The 9,380-nt window shown below is 43.5% G+C and overlaps 1 protein-coding gene across 1 annotated transcript; it reads left to right on the plus strand.

The window, feature by feature from the left end:
* Positions 1–5,212: 5,212 nt before the first annotated feature.
* LOC123185872 (uncharacterized) lies at positions 5,213–6,841 on the plus strand. The gene is made up of 3 exons (XM_044597687.1): positions 5,213–5,434; positions 5,563–5,665; positions 5,816–6,841. The coding sequence occupies exons 1-3, from the start codon at positions 5,330–5,332 to the stop codon at positions 6,658–6,660; spliced, it is 1,053 nt and encodes a 350-aa protein (XP_044453622.1). The 5' UTR covers positions 5,213–5,329; the 3' UTR covers positions 6,661–6,841.
* Positions 6,842–9,380: the final 2,539 nt, after the last annotated feature.

Genomic DNA, 9,380 nt, shown 5'->3' on the forward strand with positions numbered 1-9,380 from the left:
TGCCCATAGAGGTGGGTAGATCAACTAATGGTGACTTCGAATATACTCCAACTTTTTTGGAGTATAAAAGATCTCATTTGGGGGAAGTTGGAAGGGTGGATAGACAAATGTTTAGTAGCTGTCCGGACGGAGGTATTGATCAAATCAATAGCTCAGGCGATTCCAACTTTTTTATGTCTTGTTTCCTACTCCCTAGAGGACTTTGTTACAGTACCAAAACTATGCTTAGAAAGTTCTTGTGGGGTAGCAAAAGTGGTGAGAACAAATTAGCTTGGGTATCATGGGATGTTTTGACGATGCCAAAATATATGGGGGTCAAGGTTTTTGAGACACACAATTTTTCAACTTGGCAATGCTCGCAAAACAAGCATGGGGATTGGTGCAGGACATTGAGTCGCTAAGTGCTCGGTTATTAAAAGTTGTGTACTATCCCGCTTGTGATTTTCTGGATTCGGAGTTAAGCGCTCACCCGTCTCAGATTTGGCATGCGATTTCAGAAGGTAGAGCGGTCCTCAAACAAGGCCTTGTTAGAAGAATTGGGAACAGAAACACCACAAGTATTTGAAACCACAATTGGATTCCGAAAGATTTCACTCTATGTGTTGTTCATCCTTGATATACAAAGCCGCCTAAGATGATGGCGGACCTTATTAAAGGGGTAGAGAGAAGACGGAACAGGGAGTTTGTTTCCAGCACCTTGAGCATATTGACGTGCGTGCAATTATGAATATCCCATCGGCGCCAATCTCCTCGGAGGATTGCTAGGCTTGGCAGTATGAAAGGTTTGGATCTTTCACGGTTCAGTCGGCCTATTGGATGTTAGTGAGACAAAACGAAGAAGAGAGGACTGGCTAGAAGGGAGAGGTTGTTGTTTTGATCGGAAGGCGAACACAAATAAATGATGTGGACTATGGGGTGCAAAGATACCTGCTGGACTTAATTTTTTTTGCATGGAGACTAGCGCAGAACTCAATTCCTGCAGAAGAGGTCCGTTTCAGCGGTATATCACGGTCTCAAATATTTCAATATTTGCACGACCTGTAACCGGGCCGAGGACAACTAAAATCATGCTCTTATAAATTGTCGGATGGCAAAGTACGTGTGGGCTCTGCTTGACGAGGAACTTGTTGAACATATGATAGCTATCAATGTTGATAATGAACGCTTATGGCTGGCGAAGCTACAAACTACGACGAAGAAAGAAGATTATGTGAAAGCTCTTGTTGCATTATGGGCGGTCTGGTGGGTGAGAAAGAGAGCTATACATGAGCATGAGTTCCAATCTCCACTATCTACGTTGTGTTTCATCAACATTTACCTTGCAGAATTGGCTCTAATTCCCAAGAAGAGGGAGAAAGTTCATCATGGAGCTCGTAGTGCACATTGACACAAATGGGATCCATCACAGCAAAATGGGTCAAGTTCAATGTAGATGCGGCTCTAGCCAGGAGTGGTGAGAGAAGATCACTCGTTGCGATTTGCCTTACGACACGCACAAATATTTGGGAGCTTTGGCTATCATGGTGGACGATTTAAATGAACCAGAGACGCTTGAAGCGGTGGCATGCAATGAAGCATGGTCTCTAGCACTCAACCTTAACGTTCAACACATATAAGTGTCTACGGATTGTCCAACGACCACTGTGAAGCACATCAGAGAGACTTATTTAGGTATGAGAAAATTCATCATTGACGAGATCATGACGAAGTTGACTATGTTCTCCTCTTTAGAAGTGATCCATGAGAAGCGTGATTGTAACAAAGAAGCACACATGCTTGCAAAGTGGTGCAGAAGGTTCGGGTCGCCAGGTTGAAGCGGGAGCAGGACAGGACGGCCCGTCGAATGAAGGGGCTCATCATCCTCTTCGACTCCGACTCCGACGATGGCGAAAGCTGGACCTCCTCGTCGCACGACCAAGACCCTCCATTAGCCGCGGACGCCTACAACTGCGCCGGCGACCGGAAGGGCAAAGGCCCGGCGAGGAAGTGGTGATTCCGCCCCCTCCCCGTCCTCAATGTTTATATCGTTTCTAGTTGTAGAAGTTTAAGAACTTGTCTGGTGAAAAATTATGATCTTTTGGATGTGGCGAAGTTTGTTAATGTCAAATTGCAGCCAATCTCGTGTTCCTTTGCAGCCGATTTTAATTGTCCGTCGTTTGATCACATAGAGTAGATCAACGTTGCATGTGTAGTATGGATATAAGGCGCCGGATATAAGATGCGCGGACACAGAGTGGCAAATATAAGACGTACCCAGTCAATGCCAGTGGACGCGCCAGGGCGCGTCCACGAGCACTTGAGGGGTCAGATTTGACCATCACAGCTGTAAATGCTCTTAGCAGTTGATCGTCGGACCAAATCCCTCTTGCTGCATTTTTCCATTTTATTTGAGGAATTCTGTACGTAGACAAATAAAAGGTCTTGGAGTTATTTGAAAGAAAATAAATTGCTTGCAGCCACTCATAGGTGGGCCTATGCCACGCTGACACCCACGTGAGCAGGCCATACGCAAGATATGTATAAAGCACCGTATTTACACGCTGAGACAAGTTAAGCGATTATAATTTCATATTTTGCAAGTTTTAGAATCAAACCAAATATCAAGCACAAGTTCTGTGACTCTTAGTGGTAATATCACCGGGAGCCATATAACTTACGCATGTTTAGTTTGGTGACGGAACTTTAAAAATACGATTTTGTTGTCATCTAACTTGCTCAAGCGTGCAGATATGATCACAATACACATATGCGGGTGTATCTATGTGTATGGCCCCACTTATCAGTGAGTGAACGCATTGGTGTGATGTATTTTTACACAAAACACCCTCATAAACTTTTTATTTGCAGAAACAGTCAACCACTGCTATGAATTTTTGCACAAAGCTACCTCGCATTTTTATTTACAAAAAAACCAGACAGCATGGCCCCATTTATCAGTGAGTGAAGGCACTGGGGTCATGTATTTTTTTACATAAAACACCCTCATAAAATTTTTATTTGCGGAAATAGACAACCACCGCTATGAATTTTTTGCACAAAGCTACCTCGCATTTATATTTACAGAAAAAACCACACAGCAGTACTGAATATATATGCAAAAAATCCTCAAATCCAATACCACCCACTTTAACATGAGACGCTCCAGCCACCTCAACCATTCAGGGTAGGATGCTTAATATGAACAACTTACCTATACGTATTAAACGAGGACCCATGTGGAACTTAAATGGCTGCGGATACTGCGGCTCATTTGGCAGGCGCTATTTGTTTTTAAGATCTTTGTAAAACATAAGTAGACTAAAAGAAATGTAAAACATAAGTAATAAAGTTATGTCCATATATTTGTGTGTGAAAAAATTATGCATACTCTCTCAGAACATATATTATACATACATATGATGATTAGTAACAAAAAATATTTCAATATAAACCTGTGTATTATATACTCCCTCCGTCCCGAAATAAGTGTGTCAACTTTGTACTAACTTTAGTACAAAATTATACTAAGGTTAAGATACTTATTTTGAGACCGAGGGAGTATATAATATTATGGTCAAATATTTGTGTGTTAAAATATTATGCATGCAGACGACGGTTAGTAAATAATTTTTTTTAATTATAAACATGTGTATTATATAAAAAGTATTTGGTAAGATATTTTATAAACCTGAGTATTATATAAATATATGTGTTTTATAAATGTTTCAATAATTGATGTGTTTTATAAATATATTATATAACTATTATTTTAATTATATAACTATTATTTTTATAAAAGTATTATATAAATATATGTTTTATAAATATATTATATAACTATTATTTTAATTATACAAACGTTTCAATAATTGTACACACATTTGTAGTACAATGTTTGTATAATTTTAAATTTAAACACTTAATGTGAATAAATCATTGTTAATATTTATATTATATAATTATTTTGAATATAAGTGATGAGTTATACACAACTGAATATTCATATATATATTTAGTACATGTTTGTATTCATCATCCTATATAATTTAATATAAACCGCGAGTGTTTTTTTATTCAATAAATATATTTATCTAATAAACAGTTTCAGTGTCTGTATTCACAAAATATTTTTTATATAATACACTGGTTTATATTTAAACGTTTTTGTTTACTAATCATCGTTTGTATGTATAGTATTTTTCACGCTCAAATATTCATACATAATTTTATTACTTATCTTTTACTATTTTTTTATATACAAGACACATGTTTATATACTTACGTTGTACTAAATATTTTATATATAATACACATGTTTATATTTAATTTTATTATTTACTAATCATTGTCTGTATATATAATATATTAATATTTGAGCATTACTATATTACTTACATTTTACATATATCTTTAAAAAATAGCACGCACAAAATGAGCCTTCAGTACACATACGTTCGTTATCAATATTTGTCATCTGGAGAAATACTATTGGCGCCTTAAAACAATCCATCCCCGTTCAAATCCTAGCGCACCTTTCTGGTGTTTACTTTTGCTTATATGTGTGCACGACTGTGGACAGGTTTTTCTTGTAAAAAAGAACTGTTAGGGTGTTCCATGCAAAACATTCATCGTTGTGCTTGACTTTTTCCGCAAATAAAAAAATAAGGGTGTTCTATGTAAAAATATGACGCACCCGACGCCATCAGTCACTGACAAATGGGGCCTACGCATGGATACGCCCGCATACGTGTATTGTGACCGTACCTGCACGCTTGAGACAAGTTAGATGACCATAAAACCATATTTTCAAAGTTCTAGCACCAAACTGAAAATGCGACGCAAGCTCTTTAACTTCCGGTGATATTACCTCTTTTTTTAGACAAATCTGCACACACTACTTTGACTTCTATATGGGACGATCAGGCATCAGCCCATTAGAGGCCCATTAAAGGCTCAGTTAGTCTTTTTTTTTTTAAAAAAGGGGCTCAGTTAGTCTGATCTAACCAACTTCCAACGTTCTGATTTCCTAGCTCTGTACGGCATTCTCTAGCCACCGGATCAACCGAAGACGGTCTGCCCAGATCCACGTAATCAAGGCGCCGGCGAAGGTTGTCTGGACTCCGGGAAGCTAGCCTCCAGAATCAATCACCGGATCAACGTACCGACCGAAGATGGTGTGGGCATAAATAACCAGGGGAAGGACTCTAGTCTATTCTAGTTAGGAAAACCATATTCCTACGTCCAACAACCCCTCTGTTTATGCAACTCGTGGCCACGCCATTGCGTCTCCACCCCCTTCAACCACGGCAGGAAATCAAAGTGAAGGTGACACGCATTCAACCACTGCACAATGGAGCAGGGCGAGGCAGGCAACCATGGCAACGACCAAGGAAGCAGCGGGGCAGCCCTCCACGCCGGCGGCGACGAAGACGGCGCCCGTGCGTTCATCGCCCAAGTAAGATCCTGTGCTTAGTTTCCATGGCGCCGCTGTCCGGCGCGCGATCAAACAACGGGGATGTAGATAGAAGGTAGAAGTAGAACTAGGTGAAAGAAACTAATCTGTAATATTTCTGGGCGGTGAAGGTTAAGGAGGAGGTGGAGAGATGCCTGGCGGCAGGCATGAGCAAGGAGCAGATGTTCCACGAGCTTCGCGAGAAGGGATTTCACCCGGCGGCCGCGTTTGCTGGTAAGCTGTACGTTTCCACCTCGTGTGTTATTGGATTTATTACATCTATATATCTATCTGCCAATCATGTCAAGAAACTACTAGGTTACCGAATAGATTAACACCACGTATTAATATTCTCTCTGATCAATCTGATTGGTGTACGTCCAGTTTACAAGGAGCTTCGTGACCAGAACAATAGTTGGTTTAAAGACTACTACGTCAAGATGGATTTGAGGAAGCAGGCCGAGCGACTCGAATTTCTGCTGCACCAGTATCGAACGGTTCGCGACGCCGATGCCGCCGCCAGAGCACAAGGAACAGCGGCGCAGCAAACCGCCATGGACATCCCGAACGACGTGGGGTTTCTGGGGCACCGGACGGTACCGGCTGGGTTGGACGGCACACGTCTGGTTTGTAGTTCAAGCTGCAGCGATCGTCGGCTTGCTTCCGCCTCTCTGCAGCTACCATTGTCGTCGACGACGATGTATGTCCCGACTGGACAACTGCTTCACCAGATAGAGCAGCCGGTTCCCAACGGCGGGGTTCAAGGGGTACTGGAGCCATCCGCAGCTTGTACTACTTCCAATGCTGCCATGGCTGTCACCTATCCTTGGTCGTGCACCGACAATGTTCAGACCGATGATGTTGGGACGATGCTGTTGCATGGAGAGCAAGGTCCACCTCTGCAGCAATGGTATCCGGGTGCAAGTGCAGGCGTCGTTCCGCCATGGGACTCCAATTGGCCAACGCCGTCGTCTGTCCAGATGCCACCTGAAAACCGTGAGCACCACCACCGTCCAGCTCCATGTCACGGAGAGCAAGCTGAACAGCGGTTGCTAATTGACAGCCTACGACTAGGAGAGGACAGGAATCCTCAAGTTCATGTGGCCTCCCGACATGGCGAGCAAGCTCATGAACCGTTGCATCAATGGCAGAGTGGTAGCCAACCAGAGGCACCTTCTAAACATCTACTGGAGTACCAGAATCGCCACGATCTTGCTGCTTCGGAATAACGTCTTCGTCGGCGTACAACCTTCTGGCAGATTTATACAGTAGAATTGCTCGTGATAGAGATAGATAACGTTACTTGAAATTGCATCTACATATGTATTGCATCTATGTGTATCTACGCTAAGTAATCCATTAGATAAAAAGACAGTGTTCAAGATGCCCGAAGCCGGCGGGCAAGGTGCCCTCAAGCTCCTGCTCGGAAGAGCTCTGCCTCGAGGGAGGTCGTGGGATTGGGATTGAGGGGGGGGGGGGGGGGGGGGGGGATTCAACAGGTGGGCCTGGCCCAAATTAACAGTCAATAACAGTCAGTGTTTAAGAAAAGAGGTAGTTTTTTATAACCCTAAACTATAATATGGCAGTTTTTTCCTATTTACTCGACAAATACCATTCTTAGTTTCCCGGCGAAATTGGTGTGTGCGATGTTGACACTCGCATGGAAGTGCTCTGGATCTTTCCTATGGACCTTTTGAGTAACCGTGTGTGCAGTTGCTACAATAATTGTTGTCTCTGTTATGTTGTCCTCTCTTTGAAAGACCCTTGTGATTGTTCCTTTTTTTTCTTCTTCGACAAAGAGGTAAATCCCTGGCAATGGCATTATTGTGACACACACCATCAAGTAGAGTACAAAATAAATATAACCATGGTCAAGTTATTACATTATATGAAATTACATCTACGACTAAGTTGACTTTTTACGCGGCAACGCCTTTAAAAAGGAATAAACCTCTTGGCGCTATCAGTGTCACATCCGACCCTGGCCAACATGGACTAGTATTTTCATCCCAATTGTCGATACCAACCAATGAAGAGCACAACGGCAAGTACAACGGTTCCAAACAAGACAAAACCACAAGTTCGTCGGTGCTGAGCCCGATCAATAAAGATCACACAAGGGTTTTCATCATAGACATGAAGTGGTGCATCATAGACATGAAGTGGTGTTTCAATCAGCATCTTAAAGATGAATCGTTTGATAGTCGCATCCGCCAGTACTCCATGTGTTGGGGAACATAGCAATAATTCAAAAAAATCTACGTGTCACCAAGATCAATCTTGGACATGCTAGCAATGAGAGAGAGGGAATGCATCTTCATACCCTTGAAGATCGCTAAGCGGAAGCGTTGCAAGAACGCGGTTGGTTGAGTTATACACGCAGCGATTCAGATCACGGTCGATTCCGATCTAAGCGCCGAACAACGGCGCCTCCGCGTTCAACACACGTACAACTCGGGAACGTCTCCTCTTTCTTGATCCAGCAAGGGGAAAGGATAAGTTGAGGGAGAACTCCGACAGCACGACGGTGTGGTGGTGATGGAGCCCGTGGTTCTCCGGGAAAGCTTCGCCAATCGCGACGGATGAGGAGGAAGTGTTGGAGAGGGGGAGGGCTGCGCCAGGGGAAGGGTGCGGCTGCCCTCCCACCCCCCACTATATATAGGGGCAAGGGAGAGGGGGCGCCCCCTAGATGCATCTAGAGGGGGGGGCGGCGGCCAAGGGGAGGCTTGCCCCCTAAGCCAGGTGGGGGCGCCCCCTCTAGGGTTTCACCCAACCCTAGGCGCATGGGCCCTAGGGAGGAGTTGGCGCCCACCCCACCTAGGGGCTGGTTCCCCTCTATATTCAGCCCATAGGGCCCTCCGGGGCAGGTGGACCCCCGAAACCCCTTCGGTGGTCCCGGTACAATACCGGTAACCCCCTGAACACTACCGGCGACCGAATAAGGACTTCCCGTATATAAATCTTCATCTCCTGACCATGCCAAAACTCCTCGTGACATCCGGGATCTCATTCGGGACTCCGAAAAACCTTCGGTAACCACATACTATTTTACGCGGGGGGGGGGGGGGATTCAACAGGTGGGCCTGACCCAACTTAACAGTCAATAACAGCCAGTGTTTAAGAAAAGAGGTAGTTTTTTGTAACCCTAACCTATAATATGGCAGTTTTTTCCTATGTACTCGAGAAATACCATTCTTAGTTTGCCGGCGAAATTGGTGTGTGCGATGTTGACACTCGCATGGAAGTGCTCTGGATCCTTCCTATGGACCTTTTGAGTAACCATGTGTGCAGTTGCTACAATAACTGTTGTCTCTATTATGTTGTCCTCTCTTTGATAGACCCTTGTGATTGTTCCTTTTTCTTCTTCTTCGACAAAGAGGTAAATCCCCGGCAATGGCATTATTATGACACACACGATCAAGTAGAGTACAAAATAAATATAACCATGGTCAAGTTATTACATTATATGAAATTACATCTACGACTAAGTTGACTTTTTACGCGGCAACGCCTTTAAAAAGGAATAAACCTCTTGACGCTGTCGGTGTCACATCCAACCCTGGCCAACATGGACTTGTATTTTCATCCCAACTGTCGATACCAACCAATGAAGACCAGCACAACGACAAGTACAACGGTTCCAAACAAGACAAAACCGCAAGTTCGTCGGTGTTGAGCCCGATCAATAAAGATCACACAAGGGTTTTCATCATAGACATGAAGTGGTGCATCATAGACATGAAGTGGTGTTTCAATCAGCATCTTAAAGATGAATCGTTTGATAGTCGCATCCGCCAGTACTCCATGTGTTGGGGAACATAGCAATAATTCAAAAAAAAATTACGTGTCACCAAGATCAATCTTGGAGATGCTAGCAATGAGAGAGAGGGAATGCATCTTCATACCCTTGAAGATCGCTAAGCGGAAGCGTTGCAAGAACGCGGTTGGT

Source organism: Triticum aestivum, chromosome 2A (genome assembly GCF_018294505.1).
Source record: "Triticum aestivum cultivar Chinese Spring chromosome 2A, IWGSC CS RefSeq v2.1, whole genome shotgun sequence".
NCBI classification, from domain to species: domain Eukaryota; kingdom Viridiplantae; phylum Streptophyta; class Magnoliopsida; order Poales; family Poaceae; genus Triticum; species Triticum aestivum.

What these genes read in the sequence shown, in the direction of transcription:
- LOC123185872 (XM_044597687.1), top strand. Translation starts at nt 5,330, where the DNA reads ATGGAGCAGGGCGAGGCAGGCAACCATGGCAACGACCAAGGAAGCAGC. An exon ending in CCCGTGCGTTCATCGCCCAA is followed by an intron (nt 5,435 to 5,562) that starts GTAAGATCCTGT and finishes TGGGCGGTGAAG; the next exon opens with GTTAAGGAGGAGGTGGAGAG. An exon ending in CCCGGCGGCCGCGTTTGCTG is followed by an intron (nt 5,666 to 5,815) that starts GTAAGCTGTACG and finishes GTGTACGTCCAG; the next exon opens with TTTACAAGGAGCTTCGTGAC.